This window comes from Cinclus cinclus, chromosome 16 (genome assembly GCF_963662255.1).
Source record: "Cinclus cinclus chromosome 16, bCinCin1.1, whole genome shotgun sequence".
NCBI lineage: Eukaryota > Metazoa > Chordata > Aves > Passeriformes > Cinclidae > Cinclus > Cinclus cinclus.
In genome coordinates this window covers 3,611,244-3,634,925 of record NC_085061.1, presented here as the reverse complement: position 1 = coordinate 3,634,925, position 23,682 = coordinate 3,611,244, and the positions used below count along the sequence as shown (strand labels likewise).

Sequence of the window (23,682 nt, the reverse complement as noted above, 5' to 3'; positions counted from 1 at the left end):
TGTCATGGGTGGTAAAAAGCTGCATCAGTACCTATAAAGTGCTCCAGCAATACAAGAGAATTGGAGTAATGAATAGAAATGCTCAGTTAGAGCTTTTTCCATATTTTATGTTAATCATTAGATAGAGCTGAAATTAGCTTTAATTGATATTAGGAGTTGAAAAAATGAATCCTCTGGAGAATGAGTCTCTTTAACCTTTAATGATGCAGTAAATAAAATATCCTGTCAACATTTGTGCAATAGTAAGGGCTTTCAAAATTCCATATCTGTGTGGTGAGCAATTCAATATGTCCAATTCTCTCCATTACAGCAGAGAAAAGTGATGTCATTGCATAAATTCAGCTACAGGTTTTCCATGTTTCCAATCCATCTGGTAGTTGCCCATGCTGGCTTATTACTTCCACCAGGGAGATGGAGAGAGGAAGAAGGGACTGAGATCAATCCCAGTCCTGCCTGTGCTGCCTTTCCCACTTGTGTCCCTTGACTTGCAGGCTCCTGATGCCACAGAAACTGTGCCTCAGTAGAGGTAAAAGGAGTAATGCTGCCTGTTCTTCCTTTCAGGTGAAATATGCCTGGAAATGTTTCATTTTTCACTTTAAAGGCACAGCAGAATTGCAAAAGACTTCAATACTTTAGGGACACTTAGTTTGCTAATAGTCAGACCATTCTTCTCTCTGTCAGGGCTCAGTCTGGTGTTGAAATATCTCATAACTGATTTAGTGAAGCACATGAAACATGCCCTCACTGTAAGCAGGAAACCTGTTTTTCATAACATCCATTTGGTCATTGCAATCAGCTGGAAGCATTGCATCGTTTAGGCAAGTTAGGAGTGAGGTGACTCTCTGTAGTTAACTGGGAAACAGAAAACAAATCTCCCCACTTAAAATCACCTTTTGTCTTTCACCAGGACTGATGCAATAGCAGTTCTCATCACATGGGATACAAACCTCCTGTGGAAAGGCTCCTTCTGTGTTAAGGGGAATATATTTCTTCATATTTACAGAAGTTCCTGAGTGATGCTGGGGTGTGAGTCTGCTACACTGCAGTGATGAGAAAATAACTTCTCTGAGATAAGGTTGTAAAGCCTTTGAGAAAACCATATGTGATTTAAAATGATGATGAAACAACGCTTTTCTCTGTTCTTTTTTCCTTCTTACTTGGGTTTTGAAAAGACTTAGGTGAGGAAAAAGAAGTGTCCACACAATAAATTTCTACCTTACACTGTTTTCTTTCCTTTGATGAGACCCAACTATTTTGGGACAATTGAATGTCCCAGGCCTGCCAAGGATATGTAGAAACAGTGCTCGAGCACTGGAAAAGGCTGCCCAGGGCAGTGATGGATTCTCCACCTCTGGAAATGTTCAAAGAAAGTGTTTGTGGGACTTGGGGACATGGTTTATATGATTTAATGGTGAGCATGGTGGTGGGTTAATGGCTGGGTTTGATGATCTTAAAGGCCTTTTCCAACCATAAAGATTCTGTGATTTTATGAATCAGCAAGGAGTCCAGATAAAATAAATATTTTATCAGCAAAAAACCATTCAAGAGGTGAGTTAAGCAGTGCTATGCCTGATTTAAAGTGGAAACAGCCAAGCCAGTGAAACCTGCTGGATGCTCAGTGACTCCTGGCCAAGTCACTTCTGAGGGGTGACCAGCAAAGCAATGGGAAGTGCTGGGAATGATGGAGGCAGCCCTTAAAATCAGAGTAATTTTATGGAGTTAGGACACGGAGGATCTAATTTTCTTCTAGAAGACTCATTACCATGATTTTGTTACACATTATTTATGGGCTGTTATGATAGTCCTGGCAGGTCATAATTGGCTGAAGCCGGAAAATTAGTCACATTTTTCACATTTGGAAGAATGATCTGTACAGTTGGATTTAATGACTTCATTCCCGGAGAGCCCCGTGCAGGGAAGGAACTGCCTGGGCTGGGGTGTGGCTGGATTAACCCTTTGTGCTTCTGGGCACCTTGCAAAGGCACCTGGGTTTGCTCATCAGGTGCCATAAGGACTTTCCACAACTTCAAAACAGCTCTTTGGCATGTAAGTGATTTTCTGCTTTGATGATAGCTTCCTCTTTCCGTCCCTTTCCTTGAGCCCGAGTTAGTTTTGCCTGCCACTGGATTTTCTACAGAAAAATGCCCTTTTTTAACAGATTTATCCATGCATTGCACTCTCCCCATCAGAGGCAGTGCAGCATCACAGTCAGTCAGGCGGGCCCAGCTCTTCCAGGGATGGTTTCTGACTCCTGGTAAGAGATGGGCAGCAGATTAAACTGAGGCAGGGGCTCATTGGCAGCACTCCTCAGAGCCTTGCTGTGTACACAGCACAACCCAAGCAGTCTATCACAGATGATGAATCAGAAGGGAGCACTATAATTGTTTTATCTGCCTTTTGGGACAGCACAAGCTGCTTACTCTTGAATTAGAGCCTGGTGAATGTTGCTGTATCTTCCAGAAAAATGGACAGCTTTGATTTGGGGATTTCCAGGGAAGAGGAACCCACTGTGCTGTTGCCTGTCCACTCCCAAATCCCTGAATATTCACTGGTAAACAATGGACCTGACTTGATGAATAAATTTGTGCTATGTGGGATTGCAGCATTTGGGTCATGTTGCAGTTTTGTCTGTTAGACTAAAGAGAAAAGAATGTTGCCACAGGAGAAAATTACAGGCCATGATCCAGCAAATAATACCTGGGAGTGAAGGATGCCAGGAGAAAGTAATGGGATGATTTGATTTGATTTGCAGCTCTTGTAGAAACCTTTCCCATTTCACTAATATTTGTTTTGGTTGGTAGGTGTCAAGACCAGCACAATTTACTGTGGTGTGAAACTTGGATCTAGGAGAACCTTCCCACCTGCTTTTTTGATATCTCCTGTTTAAATGGTCAGGGATGGAGTGAGCCACTGGGTCAGATCATCCTGTTGATGACAGGAGCAGCTCAAAGCACCCAAAACCCCACCACAAGCAACGACTAAACCCCATCCATGGCTCTGGGAGGAAAGGCTCAGCCCCAGGCTGCGTGCAGACTTTTCCTCCAGCAGCACTGGCCCTTCTGCAGGGCTGTCCTCTCCTCCTGGGAGCTGCTGCTCCCTCTAATCCATCCTCTAATCCATCCTCTGCCACTCCAGCATGGGAAAGGGTTGGCCAGTGCTGAACTGAAGACAACCTCTTAATCAAAGTAAGAGGTGGGAGCTGGAGTGTTTGTAAAATGCTGTACAAATGGGAGGGTTCGATGGCGTTAAATGAAGGATCAGATTCATTAAATTAAGTGGAAAGCAATGTACATGGATGATTTCAAGGGTTGAGGCTGAATACGGGTTTTAAATAGGAAGTGATCAGCCGCTATACACAACACAGAGCAGCTCTCAAACATTTTTAATGACAGTATTTGTACACATTTTAGTTTAATTAACACATGGCACAGGAGAGGATTGGTAACTAGGATGTGTAGTCTCACACCAGTTGTCTCAATTAGAACACATGAAATTTCAAGCATCAATACACCCAGAAGAATAGCACCCGGTCCTGCCTGGTGAGGTCTGGCATTTTGAATTTCCATCACACCTTGTTTTTCTTGGATGTGGCAGTAATTCCTTCCCTCCAGATGGAGAAGTTCCCTTCGAAGTGGATGATCAGCTTCTTATTTGGATTTATTTCTGGTTTTGCAGTCAAAATTAAGGGGACTGTGTATTGTCACTGCCCAGTGATCCATGTCACATTTCTGACAGCTTTGTTTATTAGTAAATATGTAGTAATTGCTTCCAGAATTAACTGGAGCTGCTTTTCTGTGTCTGCATGTGCAGGAGAGATTTCTTGTGGTGTGTGATCCCTTTGTTAGCACGGCAGACCCTGGATGCTGGGGCACTGGGGCTGGGTTTCAGTTCTTGGCAGGCTCAGTGCTGGTCCGGGGCACCAACTTCAGAACAATTGGCTTCTCTGGTGTTAAGAGCCCCACTGAGCTCAGCTTGATGGGGATCTGCCACGAAGGGAGGGAAAACAGGTGGAGATGGATAAGTTAAATAAGCAGAGATGAAAGGTTCAGGCATGACTGGATCCATAGTGCCTGGAAGTGCTCTGGGCTGGCACCTGGTTCTGCCTGTGCCAGCCTCCAGCCTCTACCTGCTCCTCACCTGAGTCTCTTTGCAGGTGTGGAAGGTGAAATGCTGCAGCAGGGAGGCGATGGCAACTTTCACAGTCAGGAGAGCAAACCTCATCCCAATGCAGTTCCTGGGACCAGCCCCGAAGGGCAGGTACGTGTACGGGTCTATGGAATCCTTGTTCTCCTTACTGAACCTGGATGATGGTTGGGGAAAAGAAATTAAGGCAGTAAAACCACAAACCCTACATATTTATCCAGGGATCTCTCAATGGTGCCCTGCAGAGCCTGGTTTGGGTTTTTCCTAAGATGTCTCAGGGTACCCCAGAAATTGAGTGTTGTGACTGAGCCCTTGCCCAGGACAGAGTGGGGTACCACTACAGGGTTTGATTTTAATTCTGCCCATCCAGATCAGTGGAAGTTGGAAGCAAGGTAGAAATCCAGGCACCATCCTGTCCCACAGCAACAGATATTTCCTGTCTGTGGTATTTAGAGAGAGAAGAACCAGAAGTTGTTTTGGTTAGGAGCAGCCTATGGCTTCAGTTTCTCTGGGAGTGAGAAGTAGATATCAGTTACAAAAATAATCAGCTAGGGAAGGTTATCCTTGAAAACAAGGAGGGAAGGCAATTCTGGAAGAATCGAATTTTTAGGTGTATTTAGTAGAAGCTTGTATGAAGGGAACAGGTTCAACAAGGAGGATTATAGAGAGGAGGCCAGCAGTTACAAAACCTCCACATTTTCCCCCTCTCAGGAAACTTAAAAACTGGGTGCAAGATCCTGTGAGGTATCAGTGGTTTTCTCCCAATAAGATTATGTTGCTTGAAACCCTGCTTTAAGCACAAAGCTCATTTTCTTCTTAAAATGACATTCCCACGAGCCTGCTATTTCTCATCCGTATTGTTTGTAAAAAGATAGGAAGAACACCATTAGGAAGCTAATCAGAGATTAATGCTTAATTACTGAGGAAAAAGCAGTGTGATATTTCTTCCCTTTCATTAAGCTTTTCGTACCTTTCTGGCCTGAACTCGTCTGGGTCGGGCCAGTACTCGGGGTCACGGTGCAGGACGTAGGGTGGGATGGTGACCACCACTCCTTTGGGAATGGTCACTCCATTGATCTCCACGTCTTTCTTGCAGGTTCTCTCAATCCTCCCCCCGAGGGGATACATCCGTAAGCTCTCGTTCAGTGTCATGTCAAGATATTCCAGTTTCGTGAGTGCTTCGTATGTGAGAGGAGCCTGCAGGACAGCAGGAAGAAGGTGACCAGGTATATTGGCATCAGAACTGGATTGTCCTAAAATGACTGTGGGAACCAGAATAATCCCCAACCCCACCACCCCAAATTTGACTCAGGCTCGTGGAAGAACAAAACGCAAGGTAGAAATCGAGCTATTGGTTTTGTTTTTCCACCCTTGAGTTATGGAAATGCCTGGGAATCCACATCCTCTTGTGCATGGGTGCAGAACGTGGCAAACAGGTTTGACCAGTGGGGTGAATGGAAGGTTCCAGCTGCCAAAAGAAAATCACTGCAGGGCTGAGTTGTCTCAGTGTGTGTCTCCAGAGCTCTTGGAAAATCCGTGGTGTTTAGGAGCTAAAGATTTCTCCTTGCCCTGACTGAAGCAGGAGGGTCAGAGTCCTCCCCATCACTCAGGGTCCCCTTTACCTTGCTGGGCAGGACCGTGTCGATCTCCTGCAGCAGCTTTTCCTGTACATCAGGGTGCAGGGCCAGCTCATAGGCCAGGTAACCTAGGCTGTTGCTGGTGGGTTCGTACCCAGCAAAAATAAAGATGAATGCCTGGGCCAGGACCTCTGTGTCGGTCAGGGCTGTGGGGAGATGAGAAAAGCAGTGTTGGTTGATGGTGTCAACAAGGACCAGGCAGCACCAGGTGGTGTCAAGTTTATTGCAGTTGTTTTCTGATAATGTTTTTATAACTGCTCTACCTGCCTGGAAAAATCCATTTTATGGAGGAGGCAGGTGATTTCCTGAGTATGGGTAACTGGCATGGCACTCCTGCTCCCTGGACAGGGATCTTAGCCCTGGTGCTGGCACCAGGAGACAGAGTTCCCTCTGGAGCTGGTCAGTGAAGATGATGGTGACACAAGCACCTCCCCATATTGTCCTCACTCCACAGCCCCCGTGCCCACGGTGAGGATTTGGGTGGTGTTACCTTTGTATGAGTGATTTGCTCCGTTGTTCCCCTGGCTGCCCGAGCGCTGGGATTCGATCATCAGCTGCAGGAAATCTACCCTGCCCTGAGAGGGAAAGCAGCAGAGTCTCTTTGGTGACAGGTTCCTTATCCTCACATAAGCAGATTTCACAGCCTAAGCACGATTTTTAGACTGAGAGCATCCCCAAAGTGCACACAACTTCCTTACTGAAGAGCATAACGCCTGCTTTTTGTTTTGGAAAACTGTCTGTCCTATCCATTAAGCCACTGGGTCAGAGAGCAGCATCTTGAATGAATTTGGGGAAAGGGATCCAAACTCTAAAAGGCAGAATTTTGTCAGGAAGCCACTGCAGTTTTTGAAAAGCGAGAGGGGAAGGCACAACCCTAAAGGTGATTTTGCTGCTCGTGTGCTGCTTACTCTGCACTCTCTCATCCTCTGCCTAATCTTCTTCAGGGAGTCTCTCACTCTCTCATTACAAGTGCTGCAGACTGAAGCTCAGTCCAATTCTGCTGAGCCTTTATCTGGATTTGGCTTCAGATCACAGATGTGCAAAGTCCCCCTGATTGTCTGCCAGGATGGGTCAGGTGGGGCTTTTCTGACAATATTAAAATGAAGTGTTTACACGTGAGTAGGCTCAGGGTTTTGTTGAGTCATTGTACTTTGGCTTCACCTTTGATGTCATCACCCTAATTATATCTCACTTCAGAGTACTTTCTGCCACAATGGCTCTCAAATTCCCACTCACCTTGTGAGGCTCCTTTTCACGTTCCTGCTTAATTTTGGCAACTGACCTCATGAAAAAATCTACAGCATCTTTGGGGAAGAGGTTTACATTCATCTTGGCCATGACAGGAATAAGGAATGGGAAAACAACTGAAAAACAAATAAAGAATTAAATTCCACTCTATAAATAAATCCTTCCTCATATCAGATAGTTGTGGATGCTACTGGAAAATTATTTCCTTTTTTAATTTCTTTACCTGAGAAAAGTACAGACTTTGCCTTTTTCCCCCCCTCTGTCTCATTCTCTTGGAATAGTTTTTGTGTCCAATGGGCGCAGCCAAGCTGGGTATAATCATTAATTTAAGAGAAGACCAAGGCATATTCCACCTCCTATTTCCAAGGCTCTGTTTCCTAAGGACAGGTAACTTCTGGACACAAGAGGCATGTGGCTCAGAAGAGAAATATTGAAAATTCTGAGTTCTTTGTCCAGGCTGAGCTCTTCACTGCCTTGCTGTGGTCACGCAAACATTTTCAAGTCCCTTTCAAAGTATTTCCTTCCTCATAGAAACTGGATCTTGATATTCTGTATAGATTAATGAAATCTACAGCACTCCTCTATGCACAGATCCAAACTTTCCCTGGGTTTCAGCAAGATATCTAACCTTAATTTAAGGTCCATTGCTGCTAAGCTATTGCACTGGAGGAAATTGTATCTAATTGCAGTCCTCACCCTCTTCCAGAAAATGCATTTCAGATAGCAGAGCTCTCCTCAAGCCTCACTTGCTTTTCAATCTTCAAATAATTTCCCAGCACTTAATTGGATATTTCTGAGTGGTTCATAAGTTTCTTGCACTGTGGATGCCAGAGGAAGCTTTGGAGGAAACTTTTACCTTCTCACCCCCCGGGTGTCAGCATGAAGCTCACAGTGAGGAAATGATGAGATGAGAGCCAGTAGGGTTTCATTCCTAGCAAAGGAAGTTATCCAAGCAAAACCCGGAGTCACTTACATGACAAGATGAAGACTGGGTCAAAAAAATCAAACTTGACCAGTTTCTTCATCTCTCTGACAAAGGGGTCCTTGGGGTTGTTCATGGAGTCAATGTTCACACCAAAGGAAGTGCTGGTGACAACATCCAGGCCATAACTCCCAAAGATGCTGAGGAAAGGAGGAAAAAATAGACCGTGGTTAAATATTTGGACAGAGTGAATGTATTTTTTCCTCATGCCTATATGACTTTATTCAAATATAAAGTCTCACAGGACCTCCTGCCTTAGGTTTGAAAAGAAAATTGAATATGTGGTACTGAATAGCATTTACAGAAAAGGGGATAGATTTTTAGAGAGCTTTTGTCTCCAGCCTGCACAGGTTTTGAAGTTAGACAGCTTTTCCAAGGATTTTACAACATGGAATGGGTTAGTGGAAGGACAGTGTGTGGAACTCAGCATGGTAATCTCTTGAGGAGGGGTGGCAGCACAGCTTTTCTCAAACCAGCCCTGGCAGTGGTCTAGTTCCACCCAGCACAGCTCCAAGCTGTCCAAGCCCTCCCCTTGCAGGGTTTTGGTTCCAGGGGAGCTTTTCTGGTTTGTGGTTTCTGATGTGCAGCTGCTCCCGCTGCATTTTTGCTTTGGAATTAGGGGTGCAATACACAGAATTTTGTTCAGAGCCCCTGTGGAGGGCACAGATGAGGCAAAAACACTCAGGGCCACTCTACAGCCTCAGTCCCCCCAGCAACGGGGCATGTGAGGGATGAGCATCCCACAGTTCTGTGTGGGACAGAGAGGTCAGCAACCTCCATGTCCTGGGGAAGGGGAAGGTGCTGCACAGAGATCCTGAGTGTATGCAGGAAAAACTGGGCTTTCCTGCCAATCTTGGAGTTGTCTTGCATCTGTGGATTCACAAAGCAGTTCTAGAGCATTTTGATTCCTATGTACCACTGGGAAGTTTCCTAACATCCAAATTAAATTTTCCCCTTTTAAATTTCCAGTCAGGCTTTCAAGCAAGTCCCATTCCTCCTTTCAGAGCCCTGGCTGACCCAGGGAAAGATCTGCATTGCTGGTAGCCAATGAACCACAGCACTTTTAACAAGGTTTGCTCTGCCTGCTGCTCTTAGCAGCTACACTTACTCCTTTACAGCTATTGAGCTGTCCTCTTTCACTTGCTTTTGAACATTCTTCACCAAAACTTCCCCATAGTGCTTCATTATAGGGAACATCTGTAACACAAACCAGGCATGGTCACTTCAGTACAGTACATTTTAGTCCTTTGCTCATGAAGACTACAGGGAGTTTAATGAATATTTACAAATAAGTTCTCTCTGCTCAGGTTCTATTTTAAGACTTTTCTGGTTTCAGTTAGGCATAAATTAAACAGGCCAGCTTAGTTGCTGGGTTCTGACTAAAGAAATCAGACCCTTGTGATAATCTCAGCCTGAAAACACTGCTTTACTGACTCTGATTAACCTGTTCCTGCCCCTCCCTGGTTTACCTCCTTCAGTTTCCCACTGGTGAAGGTTGGGGAGAGCACAGTACGGAGCCTTTTCCAGTGCTCATCTTCAGCTAATGAGACAGCATTGCTCAGAACCCCGACCAGATCCGTGCGCTGCAGAGGAAAAGAGGAGGTGTTAACCCCAGAAAAGAGAGCAGCCTCCTTGCAGGGGTGGGAATGTGGCATGCAAGCCCCTGCCCAGGCTCTTCCAGAGCATTACTGTGACCTGACAAACAGCCTCTCTCAAGCCACACATCCATAAATAATCCTCTTTCCTACACTAAAGCAGCTGTGAGGTGCTACTCCCAGCCCCAGAGCTAGTCCAGTAAGCCCAACACCTGCATGTCTGTGTGTACCCACCATGGCCCATCCCTGCATCCCGGCTGGTGGCTCCTGTGCACCCTTACAGATTCCTGCACGCTCACACAGACCCCAGTCCATCCATATACACAAATACATAGTTAGGTGCGAGAGCAGACTTGGTCTGCTCCCTCTGCCAGCCCTTGTGTGCAGTCCAGGCTGTAAGGCAGGGGAACAGTGACATGCAGTGGTCGTGTTCAGCAATCCCCATAGTGCAGCCACTCGTTCCCGAAGGATGCTCGGCATGCCTGTCCCCTCCTGTGCTTTTCCCGGACTCTGTGGTAGATCACAGCGCTTCTGCTCCTACCCTGCGGTTGGTGAAGATGGTGTAACAGTCCTTAACCAGCACAGATTTGATGATCTGGGGGTCTGTAACAGCCAGGGTGGGTTGTCTGCCATCGTAAATCCTGGTGGGGGGAGAAGAGGAGGCAAGTAAATAACCCCAGATAATTGAAATGTAAGGCTTGCCTGATGCCCACGAGACAAAATGTGTTGAACAAATGTTCTTCCATCACCAGCCTCGTTGCTCTGTTGTCTGAATACAGAAATGCAGAAAGTAGAAATGGAAAAGGACTCCCAGACCTTTTCCCATCTGGTTTTGTAAATGATAAAGGGGGTAAACACTTCCCAAATTCACTGGGAAACGAGCAGGGCTCGGTTGCTCAAAGGACCAGATACTAAATGAAACATCTTCACTTCCTCCCCTGACTCTGTGTTTTTCCAGGCACTTAAACACATTACAGTATTAGAAGGAAACTTGTTCGACCCCTTTCAGGCTCTTGAGCTGGGTGTCTGGAGACTTGGGCTGACAGCACTGAGACATCCTTGGAGATGAAACTCACTCCTTGTTTTTTTCTTTTTAAGCTGCGAGTTCTGAATGCTTTCTGGGAACAGATGTAGATGAAGCTGGTTTGTGCTCTCTACCCATTTATGTAAAGATACATTTTCCTGACTCCATTTTTAAAAGCTGCTGTAGGGAACAGTGGACGCATCCTACAGGATATGCAAGGTTGTAACCTAAGTTATAACAACAGTGATAAAAGCTATGGGAGGAGGTGTCTAGAACAGAACAGCCATAACTGCAGCAGGTGGGGATCAACAGCAAGGAATTCTTTGGATGAGCTCCAAAGGGAGTCACTCACATTGCTCTGCTGTTGGTAAACCAGAGGAACCCAACCTTCCAGTTCCAGGTCCCTCTTAAGTAAATAGTTCTGCTGATGATTTTGTTAGGGGAAGGTGAGTGCCTTTTGTTACCAGATTTTAACTGCTTTTCACAGCACCAGTCAAAACAGTTTCTGTGTTATGTGGTAGTGGCACAGCTCTGCATCACCAGGCTCCAGTGTAAGCCACCAGCAGCACCCTGTCACTGCTGTTCTCATCCTGTTGGGACTGTCAGGGCTGCAGGTGGAGCAAAGGGAGCTTTCCTAATGAATATTTTCTCCCCTTTGCACAGATTCTAGCTTTACTCTCAAAAGAGATCAGTGGTTCATACTCACCCCCAGACCTTCCCGTATTTCTTGAAACATTCATTGTCAAATTCCAGGAAACCCTGTGGAAAGCAATTTAAAAATTGTCATGGACTATCCTGGATTGAAAGAGACCCACAAGGACCATCCAAGTCCAACTCCTGGCCCTGCACAGGCCAGCCCCAAGTGTCTGAGAGTACTGTCCAAATGCTCCTTGAGCTCTGGCAGTGGTGGTGCTGAATTATCTGAGAAGATGCAGTGGAGGGGATGATGTTGGACATGGTGGGTGGAGAGGAATAGCTCTAAACTAATTTTCAAAGCTGCTTTATGAGTGTTCCTTCCCTCCAAAGCTACGATGAAGGATAAATGTGCCCTGTGCTTTGAGTGAGCTGTTAGCCAGGGTGCTGGCAAAGGGCAGCTGGAAATCAAGAGTGTCCCTCTGGGGATGCCCCTTGGTCTGTGCTGCTGAGCCTCCTCCCACACTGGCCTTTGCACAAACCCCGTGTGACAAAGGAGCTGGCGTTTGGAGATAAGTTATCATCACTGTGTATCTGTTGAGCTGCAGCTGTGCCACAAGGCAGCAGGAGCCAGGAGGGCTCCAGGCACTCACTTTGCGATATTCCAGGCACGTCCCGAAGAAAGGCAGAGGTCTTGGCCCGGGAATGCCCAACTTCTTGAATAAACCAAATGGCCAGGTCCCATACCTGTGGGACAGAAAAGACACTCGTGTTACATCACTGTGGCATTGGGGCTGCGAGCTCTCCTAAACCTGGACACTGCAGCAACATCCCTTGGGAGATGAGGGAGAGGAGGTTGATCCAAGAGGTGGAAAAGAAGCAGTTCAAGTGAAAATCGCCCTGTAAAAAACTACTTGATAACCATGGTAAGGCTCACACAGAGCTTCAGAGGGATCCTTTTGGTGTGAAAGCAATTGTTTCCACCAGAGCACCTGTGCAGACAGCATCTTGAAGTCTTTAGCAAAAGTCCTGAGAGGAGCTCATTGCCTACCAAAGGAGAGGCAGAAAACAGAGCTGGAAGAAGGAACACCAAGCCTACATGTTTTTATTGAAGGCAGATCAAAGCAATGCCAGAAATTGTGTCCCAAACAGGGCTTTTGTCAAACTGCACTTCAATTTCATTTATTGTTCTCCCTCCTTTAGTCCAGCATTAGCTCAGTGGAAGCCTTGTCTTGATGGTTTTCTCTTTAGATTTTATTGACAGCCTTGCAGATTTCTTTCCTCTGAAGCACCCTTCCTGGCAGCTCTAAAGTTATTGCTTCTACCTCGGGGCTTTCTCTTTCTCAACAAGGGCCTGGGCTGCAGCCCTTTGAAGCTCATCTTTGGCTGTGTTGAAAGAGCTCCTCAAAATATTTGGTTTTAGTTAGTAGCTGCAGCTTCCCAAGTGAGCAGTTCATTGCAGAAGGGATGTAAAACAGGGAAGGTTTGGCAGGGGGATGTTATCAGAGATCCTCTTCAGGCCACGAGGCAGCAGCTGCTCAAGTAGGATCTTGGGGATGATTATTTGAAAAGCCAAAATCTACGTTGAGATTTAGGGAGGGTCTCCCTTACAATTAGCAATGCTTTTTTAAATTCTGGGGACCCCAAAAGAGATCAATCCCCCTGCAGCACAGCTTCTGCCAGAGCAGAAAAGAAAAAAAAAAGCAGATCCCACCTTACGGTCTAAGCAGGACCAGTGAAAAGTGGGGAGCTGGGTGTACTCAGGTGAAGAAAGATTTCACAGAACTCACTTTGTAAATGTTTAATCTCTTTTTCGTCAAAGGTTAATTCAGTACTAGGAATCAAATGTTTGTGGATTCTCATTTGTAATGTTTGTAGGTAGCCAGGGCTACAGGAGGACCAGGAAATGTCAGACTGGGCTGGTTACAAAGCTAAGAAATACAAAGCCCAGAAATACTGTAGGAAAACAGGCTTAAACCACTTGAAACATGGCCAGGAAAATGTAGCCTAACACTCCTACAACTAAAATGTGTCAGGGTTTTCTGCAGACTGAAAAGGACCATTCAGTGTAAAGCCAAAGAATAATCTTGAATAATTACTGCCTCATACCATGGGTGTGAACCAGAAATGTCTGATATTCCCTCTTGTGTGAACTGGAACAGTGCTGGCCATGTGGACAGGAAGCATCTAAGAAAACCTCTCTATGTCATTGGGCAGTGAAATTTCTATTTTAGCTCTGATATCAGAGCACAAAGATCTGAGTTTAGTCCCTTTTGCCACAACAGAATTACAAGTGCCTTCAGAAGGTGCAAGTCTGCATGAGCAATCTTAGATAGCCACAGAGTTATTGAAATGCAAGAACTTGGGTCAAGATTGAGGGTGGCTTCTTTGGTTTTGTTGTTTTCATGTGGTTTGGGGTTTTGGGGTGTTTTTTTGTAAGAGTCAGCCCCAAACAGGCTTTCGAGTGATCTAAATCACAGGAACAGATTTGAAAAATTCGGCAAAAACTTTCTGATCTCGCTGAGCTGCATGGCTGGAGCACTGCCAGGGCAGACAAATGGGCTGTGCTGGTGAGCACCACATCAGTCCTTGGGGTTTATGGCTGGCAAGGCTCTGCCTCTGCCCCAGGGCTTGTCAATACTGCCCAGTTTGTCAGGGCAGCTTTGCTGGCAGGGGCTGCTGGTGGAGACATTGTCCCAGCAAAGGGGTTTTTAGCCAGCCCTGCTCTGCTGCAGTGCTGAATGGCACCAGCAAAGTCAAGCACAGCATTTCCTCACTAGCAGGGTTTCCCTGAAGCACTAGGGTACATTTTTGCTCTGGGATTTTGTCTGGAGAGCCAGGAGCAGGTGTCTGACATTGATCTGTACCCCACTTCTTCCCCCAGCATGGATGGCTGAGTGGAGGGACAGGGGATGGAAATCAAACCTCTGCAAAGGATCCCTCCTGGTCCAGGTGCCCCTGAGGAGAATCTTAGCTGGGCACCATGGAAGAAATCAGAAGGAGTAAAAATTGATTCTATGAATATTCTTTTCCTGGTGCCTTTCTGCTGCTCTCCACCTGTGCAGCAGGGTCATCTTCTGCTGGCTTACCTGCAGAGCAGCCTTAGCCAGGGAGGCACAGATGGATGTCTGTAAAAAATAACCTGATGGGTCTGGACCCTGACTGAAACCAGCACCCTGATGGTAAACCGGTACCTGGCATCATTATTATTCAATTATTCTTTTGATGCTTAACAGCAATCTCATAACTGGATGGGAATACTCCAAACCTTGGAGCCAGATCACATATCTGTACAGTCTTTAGACTTCTCTCTCTTCTCTGGGGCTACATCCCAGAGCCTGGCTAGATGCTGGAAAACTGGGCATCACACCTACTCTTCAGCAGATTGGTTGTGTGAAAGTAAGCAATGGCAAGAAGAGAGAAATGGCAGGAGCAGAGAATTAATAAAGAATATTTTACTCACACTAGCAGGAGGACCATGAAAAGAAGTATAAGGGCCCATGTTTCTGTAGAGAAAAAAGGCAGGAGGTTCATTTCAGTTCTTCTCTGGTGGATTCTGAGTTCTGCCTTGACGTGCTTGTCCCACGTCTGTGGGAAGTAGGAGTGTTCCATGCTGTGCAGTCTTTTATATCCAGTCATATGATTTAGGGGCCCTCCTTCTGTCACAAAGGAGGAGGAGTGGAAGACAAAGGTAGAAAAGTCTGCTAATCTGAAAAACACCATTCATGTGATAGACAGCTGCCTCACTGAACTGTCTAAGGTTCAAGTTATATAATGCATGTGTTGCCAAACATTTCAGCTGGTTCCTCTGTTGTAGTAATAACTGTCTTCCTATTGGCTCATCCCCTGGACTCCTACACCAAACTAAATAAAACCAGGTTACAATGAAAAGGTAGATCCCAAAGCAGGTGTCGGGGTTGGTTTACAAAAGGGAAAGAGAAGGGAAAAGGTTATTCACATATTGTATGACAAGAGCTTTTCTGGCAGATGAATCAACTTTGACAGTATTTAAGATTTTGTTTGAAATAGCTCTCTTTCTGTGTTGTGAAGTGGATCAGAGGCAGCTTCTAACTAAGGCAGGAATTTGTCCCCTCTGGAGGTAGTAGAAGTCCAGTCCACCTTGTTTGCTGGTCTGTGTTTTGTAAGAGAAATGCTGTCACTCCTCAACTGTAAGCAGCTCAGGTGCCACCCTTTCCAAAGCACCACTCATGGCTCGTGACTACAACCCGTGTCCCCTCTTCTGCAGCAGCTGGGGGAAAGGCACAAGAAAAGGGAAAACACAGATTTTGTACAGGCTGTCCTGTAAGGATGGTACTGAAAAGCAAGAGCAGGTGTGGATGTGCTGAGAGGAGATTATGATGTGGGGAAAACTGAGCTCTTTGGATGGGTTTTCATAGTGGGGATCAAACCAGGGCAGGAAGTTCTATGGTTTGCATAGATGTTCACTACAGCAATTCTAGGGCTTTGTTCAGAATTCTAAAATGAGAAATTCCCTTCATACTAGCAGAGCTGCTGTCTTCAGAAGGGAGTTTGCTGTCTGCACTGGGGGCAAGTGGGTGGGTATTTTAATTTTTTGGCATGTCAGAAGCCTTGTGTCTGCAAGGATGTGGCTGTGATTGATGCTACACTGACTGAGCAGTGGATCTCAGTCCACATTCCAAGGAGCATCATCTGCCTTATCTCAGCATTCATATCTCATTTCACCTTTGTCCAACCTTTGCTCTGACTTTTGGGGTCAAATGAGTTTTAGATTATTTTGTAATAATTTGCTTTAGTTTGACGTGAACAGACAGGTTCATGACACAGCTCTCCCAGCCTGTGCTGGGTCCTGCCTTTCTTCATTCAGAGATGTTGCAAGAGCATGTTGTTTAAGGAGTGCTTTCCCCTTCAGGAACTGGTCACAGCAGTGACTGGTGCTCCAGGGTTCATCTTTGCCTATTTTGACCTAGCCTTGAAATTTGAGTTTACTGGACAGCAGAATGTTCCCAACTCACTGTATTGGGAAATAGGTTAACACAGTTTATTCAGGAAATAGGATATTCTTGTAAGGCTCTCCATCCTCAGTAAAAGTCAGGCTCAATCTTTGTCCTCTTTGGGTTATTTTTAGGGGTCTCTCATCATTTTAGAGACTCAGTTAGAGTCTCTGGGAAAATTGGTGTGAAAAACCAGAGATGCAAAGTCTTGCTGTGGTTTTGCATGGTGACCCAATGATCTCTGCCAATTGGACTGTGCCCATCAACTTCAAACAAACAACACAGCCCCACCATCCCTTTAGGAAAGCTGGTGGATGCACAGAAAAAAAACCCTGGGTGATTAATCCACGCCAAAGGAAAAACAGCTTCCCATTGACCTAGGAAAGAATGACTGATTTTCACACGTTAGCCCAGCTCAGAGCCAGTTTCTGCCCAGATGTTTTAACTCTGTTAAAACTGTAAGCCCCCAACTGTGGTGCCCCCTAAGCTGCTCAGGGGTGCAGCACAGTTGTTCCTTCACCCTTCCAAGCCCTTTATAACATTTCAGTCCTCAGCACCACAGGTTTTTACACCCATCCTCTGCTTCTCCTGGATGTCTTAATGTCCACTGCATCCCACCATGGGTTTAGGGGAGCCCTCCAGGTGTCTGGAGCAGAGGCAGAGTGCTCAGGGGTGTGAGGAGGTGCAATCCCCAGTTATGGCTTTGGGAACACCCTGCGGGTGACACTCTGAGTCCCATTCATGGGTGACAATGACACACACCATGCTCATCCCTTGTCATTTAGGCTGTTGTCACTGAGTTTCCAGCATGGTCACAGGCTGAGAGGTTAAAAAGCCAAAATTTTCAGTAAAATCAGAAGAGAACTGAGCTGCTTTTTTATTTCTAATGCCCCTAAGAAGCTCAGATTAGTGGATTAATGGCTTTCAGGAAAGAAAAATAACAACGTGTTGTTATGTGCAGCTTAACGAAGGGAGTGCTGCAAATCCAGGCTGTGAAAAAGGTGTGAGGAGCAGGAAGGATTTTTGTGGAATAATGACTGGGGGCTGGGCAGAAGAACAGAGGAGCATCTATTTTTTTCACAAGCTTTGAAACCAAAGGATATAGGGTTGGAAGGACACTGTGGAATGGCAATTATGACTGGGGCACAGGTGTGGAGAGGAACAAGCAGTTCAGAAGAGAAAGAGCTGTTGGGGGGAAGGAAAAAAGCCCCAGTGGAGAACATTTTGTGTCACTGATGAAAAGGGCTACATGGGTATAGGGAAGGCCAGGCTGGATAAGTCTGAATCTTTACATCTAACTGACTTTTGAGTAGGATTGTGAAAGAGGTTCTCCTGAGATACTTTGGGGAATTTGTTTTAGATTCCCAGGGCTGGACCAGTAGAGACTCTGCAATGCTACTCAGGGTATAAATATTGCTGGGAAGCTGTGTCATTATGGAGTACTTTAAAGTCTCTAGATAGAGATCATAAAAATTACTGCTAATCATACAGAGCTCAGTTAATCTCTATATGGGAGGGAGAAGGCAGATTTCTGCCCTGGAGAAACACCAAACTGGCAAGCATTGACATGGATTTCAGTGCTGGTAAGTAGTTTAAGATACTCTGGAAGAACAGTTAAGAGTAATATTACCTTGTGTTGAACGAACCACATTTATTTCGTTTAACATTAAGTATAAACAAAACCCAAGTCTGTAACCCAGGCTCATTTTTCAAGAGCACAAAGAGGTGAAACAAACCAGTGGAACATCTCAGGACCTTCACTGTAGACCGTGTCTAACCTCCTTTTTGAAATCACCAGTGTTAATATTATCAGCCAGTTATATGTCAAGAGACTTTCAACTGCGTGAACAGCTGCACTGAAGGGATGCTTAGAATAAATCAAACCAGGAAGTGAAGGAAAAAATCAACAACGACAAAGGTTTTGCAGTTCAAAGTCCACTACTATTTATTTTTATGTTCTGGCCATAAGATCTTCTTGTTTTTGTGCCTGACTCAGAGAAGCCCAGTGCTAGAACACAGGGACTTGCTGGAGTCTACTTCAGGAAGGGTCCAGCAAATCAGAGGCACTTTTTACCCCTTTGGTTTGTTTAGTCTGACTAAATGATAGCTGAGCTGCAAGGAGGTTGCTATGAGAATAAATGCCAGGTAGAAGAGCTATTGAATCAAATTATGATGTTGGCACAGAGACAAATGGGAATAATCCAGCCACGAGTAACTGCTAGGCTGGAAATGAGCACAGTCCTGGCCTGGAAAGCTCAGGAGTCTTTACTTCATGGGGTTAAAAGAGAGAAACAAAATGAGTCAGATAATGTAAAATGAGGAGAGATAAGGCAGCTGCTGGTGGGAGGAGGGATTAATACATTAAACTTACAGAGCTCTTCTGCCAGAGCAGTGCAAGAAGTTCACTTTCTACACAGAAGATATGGGGAGGCAACTATTTATTTTCCCTGATACACAGTGGTTTAGTTACCTACAGAAAAATACTTCATAATGAAGGTTACACATTTTTTTTTGCTGTGGTGAAAATATTGATACACTACTGCTGGAAAAAAAATTAATGCATGTGGAGGGTTCTCTAATGGTACTTTATGTAGTTCTGTGTATAGATGACTGATATCCTCCTGCATATAGATTTCCTTGGGATTTAAAAAGATTGCAGAAACCTCAACAAAAACGTAATTAATTCCCCTGGATGTTTTGTTCCATATACTGAGCTTTGGAATTACACAGAAACTAGGACATTTTTCTGCTGGTTTTTTCAGTTAAAGTAATATCCCTGATATATCCCAATCTTCCTTCATAATCTTTGCAATATATCATTATATTTCTTTTCATTCCAAGAAATGACAGTTACAAAAGCTATATGAAATCTGGATGGCTAATTAACTCTGAGCACTGCATTCTTTTACCCAATCCAATACAAAAGTCTATTTGAGGATCTTTAGCCTTTTAGAATGAGTTAAGAAACAATAAAGTACCCTGCCAGCTCCACCCATGACTTCTTGCAGCTACAATGCAATGAAAGACAAGGTTACATCCCACAAGGAAATAGCAGCAAGAAATCCCTGGCAAAAGCAAATGCAGGTGAGGGACAAATGCAAATGTAGGTGAGATGTACTTCCAGTACAAGGGGAGATCATGCTCTTTCCTGGATATTTTCGGGAGGATGCTTTGATGGGGAAACTGCAGGAGAGTTGTACTTCGTTGTGCCATCATTTTGGCAAAGTCATCCCAAGAGGTGTCTGCACAAGACATTGCCCAGCAGAGTCCTGTTTGGGACGTCAGAATTCTGCTTTTGGGGTGTCAGCTCTGCACCGGGATGTCACAGCCTGGTGAAGCCAGGGCACTTGACTCATTCAGTATCTTGTAGAGGGTGACAAATCATGGGGTGTGTGAAGGACTTTGTTATGCAAAGCAGTGCCTGAGATTGTGGCCAAGGCAGGAATAACGTCATGTCTCCAGTCCGTGTCCCTGCCAGGGCTGCAGCCTCCCACAGGGTGACCTGCTCCCATTAGCTCATTAGGTTCAGCTCCATTGTGGTTGGAGTTACACAGTTAGTAAGGATCGTGAGTCTCCAGTATTCGTCATAAATGAAACCAGAATCCTTTTTCAGCGTGTTTTTCAAACCACAGATCTCTTGCCTCCATCATTTGACATGGGGCAGTTGCTCTGGTGGCTGGAATAGATGTGGCAGCTTTCCTGACAAAGATGTGCCAAAGTGTTCCATGTCAGGGATGTCACACCTGGAGGCTCATGGAAAGGGCTCTAATGCTTTTCACCTAAATAGTCTGTTTGCAAATTGCCACTCCCTCCATCAGCTACCTGATCTGCTCCCAGCAACCTGTAAAATTTGAAAAGGATTATCTTGGCATTATTTTCATATCACATGGCAGTTCATCCTGATAAGTCCTTTTTCTTTTTAGTTTTCTAAACAGAGGTTTCTCAGAGTCTAAAGTTTCAGCCTAGAGTAAGGTTGGGTTTATTGGATGGCTTTTTGTTTGTTTGTTCAAGGGGTTTTTTTGTTATTTTAAAAAACAGTCCCTAAATTAATCTTGCTTGAGAAAAATACAGGCTTGTTGTTTGCACCAGTCTGTGGTAAGTCCTTTTGTATTTTGTACTTGTGTTAAGATAGTCTGTTAAAAAAATAGAAAGAAAAAAGTTGGATCATCGTTATTTCAGATTGGAAATTATTCTGAGGAGTCAAAGGAGTTTAAAGTACCCAGTAGCACAGACCTGGATCAAGGGTTTCTTGGAACTGGCTTATCTGAACTCAGAGGCTCACACAAATAAATGCTTTGGGATGCCACAAGTTCTGATCTCGGGTCTGGGTATAAAAACCTCTCAGCCTGACCTGCCCACGAAATTTGCCTGGTTGAATGTTTAACCAGTCCCTGGACAGTGTGGTGATGCTCATCGTGCTAAGCCTGAAAATCCCTCATAGAAGCATGGGAGAGGATAAGTCCCACCAGAAAAATATCCACCAGTCCCAAGAAACTGGGCATCTCATTTCTGAGGAGCAGGAGACTTTCGTGTGGTCCTTCTGTGCTTTGATGCCATTTTGTGCCCCTCTGGCTTCTGACTTGTCCGCACCAGCTCCACATCCCTTGCCTGTACTCAGAAATGCTTGACTTGGCTGGTGGGGGCATCTCCAGCCCCGAAGCCCCAAATCTTTTGGGTGCTTATTTCCACATCAGGCTGTTTCAGCTGTTCCTTTGACTGAGGGAGAAGTTTATTTTGGAGAATAGTTTGGTGTGTGCTCACCAGAGCGCTCCGGCTGCGGTTCCACGCTGGTTGGTACCGACACCTTGGAGATGGATTCAGGTGCAAATCTGACAAGACACATATAAATGGCAGGGACAGAAACAGTAGCTTTAAAACACAATTATTCCCTTAGGCTGATGCTCCTGCCCAGCAGCATGGCAGATTCTCAAGGAAAAATCAGCAACAGGGAAAGCAGCTTGAAAACCTTTCTCTGAAGTTTCGTGGCCTCACCATGCAATTCTTACACACCCAAGAAATCCTTACATCTGTGACCTGAGTTACCAGTGCTAAGTGCAGAGTGGAAGTGGGAATCAGATATTGATTAAGATATTGATCACTACCAACAGTTCAGCCAGTGGTCCTTGTCCATCTCCATCCTGATTTATGCATTTCAAGAAGAGCCACGGCTGAACCTCCTGCCATTTCATCCCTTCACCAGAATGGCTCTTGGTGGTCCCTGCTCCTTATTTTCCATTTTAAGTGGGGAAGGCTTTTTGGTGCCTTCACATTATGCTTCCCTCTCTCCAGCTCCAACACCAGCAGCAATTCCCACTCCTCCCAATAACCTTCAGCTTCCCCGTGCCTATGTGTACAACAAAGGCAGACCTTTAAAATGTTGGACAGAGACCCAAACTGAAGGGCACCGTGATAAATTCTGGCAGAGGTTTGACATGATGGGAAATTCATTCCTCCCACATAAATTATTTTCTTGTGCTTTTCAGGCTTTAGCCTTTTCCTGTGCATTTTCAGCAATAAACAATGAAATATGACATTATTTACTAGTGAAGCACTAATAATGTGTACACATCATAAACCTGAGGCTGCTCTGGTGAGCTCCCTGTCACAGCATAAACACAGGGAAGCAGGACATGCTGGGGACCCCGTGCAGGGACAGGCACCTGTCCCAGCTGCTTCCCTGCTTTATTCCTCCCTGAAGCATCACTTACTGCAGGCAGCCCAATTTATTCCCTGCTGACTTAGCTCCCCAAATACATGGCATGCCCTCTGCTTTAGGGTTCATGTCCCTTTATTTTATAAACATCCCTGAGCTACTCAATCGCTACCTGACCCAGCTTGTTTAGTGACACAACCCCAGCTCAGCAGGGGTTGGGATATGGGATAAAACCTGAGCCTTGCTAAACCCCACTGCAGGGCTTGGGCATGGCTAACTCAGCATGGCTGGCTGCAGGGGCGAGCGTCCGAAGGGATTTTCAGCATGTGTGCATGGATAATGCCATAATGAAGTCCAGATGCTTGAAGGTTTTTTTGCATGATTTTTTATTTATTTCTTGAGGCCTTTCATGTTGATGTGATTGACTTTGTGTCACTGAGCTTTGGGTTATCTTAGCCTGGCTTTGCAAGTTCAGAAATAGCCACGTCCACGCCGTGTCCCCGGATCCACTCGGTGTCCTTGGCTCTTGTCCCTGGCTCTGTGGGCTGGGAGCTGGCTGGACCTGCAGCAGCAGCCTCTGCTTGGAGAAGAGCTTTGTGGGATGTGTTTATGGCATCCCACTGGTACCATTTCTCACATTAGGCCAAGCCAGGGAAATTTTAGATTAAGTTAAAGGTGAATCCCGGGGTGCTGGCGAGGCTCTGAGCCCCAGGGGGATTCCTGCAAAGACCACAGTGAGGACTGGGATTGACTGTGTGAGGTAGCCAGGCCATAGTCTGTCATCCTGTTGGGCTTTGGCAGTGTGAGGAGCAGGGTTTGCCTTTGGACCCCTCAGAATGCTCAGGAGAGGAGAACTGGCAGCATGGTGAGCCTGCCTGAGAGCAGCGAGGAGGAACCTGGCCTCCTCCAAATAAGAGGCAGCTTTGGCCACATCTATTATCATTATTGGAGCTGTCAGCTGCGATTCGATACCAGGCTTCAGGTGGATGTATCGGGGCCAGCTTCCTCACTGCCTCACCCCAGCACAAGGAGCCAGCTCCACTCTCATTTGTGCTCATTTAATCCATTGATTTCACCGGAGGGAAGGGTGAGGAGTGAGGCAGCACAGGCTGTGCAGACCAGAGCTCAGGGCTCGGCTCCAGACCCTCACCCTCCATGAGCCATTCCCAGGAGATGATGGGGGGAATTGGGGTCCCAGAGTCTTTTGCAAACCCCAGAACAAATGCACGGGGACAATTCTCCCACAGTCAGGTCTCTGGGAAGCTGGGCCATAACCCTCTCATCTTCTGATCTCTATTATTTTCCCTCTGCAGTACATTCTTACAGCTTGACAGTTTTGCTCCATCTTAAGGTTGTTCTGAGAAAGGGAGATTGTTCACTCTTTTAGTAGAAGTCAAGCCTGTATTTCTCTGTTTTCCAGCCCATTCCACAGACCTGTGCAGCAGTCAGTCTCAAACAAACAGGGCCATGACCATTTTCTCTCATAAAAGTAAAGTGTCAGAAGCTAGATCCCTGTGGGGTGCTGAATTACCTCCAGCATCTTCACATTTGCATAGAAAATGAGAATATTCAGGAGAGGCAGTCAGTCTGCTCCAGGAATACAGCTAGAGATTGCTGTCCAGATTAATTAAAGGGCTAGAGATACTGTGAATGTGATTACCTCTTCTTATCTTGTTCCAAAGTCCATGCAATATCTACAGTGTTTCAGTGTTATATGTTTTTTTAAAAAATCAATAGCAGCGGAATTCTCATTATCACCAACCTACAAATAAAATTGTATGAGAAGCAGAGGAA

At 45.5% G+C, this 23,682-nt stretch overlaps 1 protein-coding gene across 1 annotated transcript; it reads right to left on the bottom strand.

Annotated features, from left to right (window-relative positions):
• Nucleotides 1-3,884: 3,884 nt before the first annotated feature.
• On the bottom strand, nucleotides 3,885-14,796 carry LOC134050385 (cytochrome P450 3A24-like). Its single transcript, XM_062503414.1, has 13 exons — nucleotides 14,726-14,796; nucleotides 11,916-12,009; nucleotides 11,336-11,388; nucleotides 10,147-10,246; nucleotides 9,480-9,593; nucleotides 9,119-9,207; nucleotides 8,002-8,150; nucleotides 7,017-7,144; nucleotides 6,271-6,355; nucleotides 5,766-5,926; nucleotides 5,114-5,340; nucleotides 4,138-4,300; nucleotides 3,885-3,983 (listed from the first exon to the last, which is right to left on the bottom strand). The coding sequence occupies exons 1-13, from the start codon at nucleotides 14,794-14,796 to the stop codon at nucleotides 3,885-3,887; spliced, it is 1,533 nt and encodes a 510-aa protein (XP_062359398.1).
• Nucleotides 14,797-23,682: the final 8,886 nt, after the last annotated feature.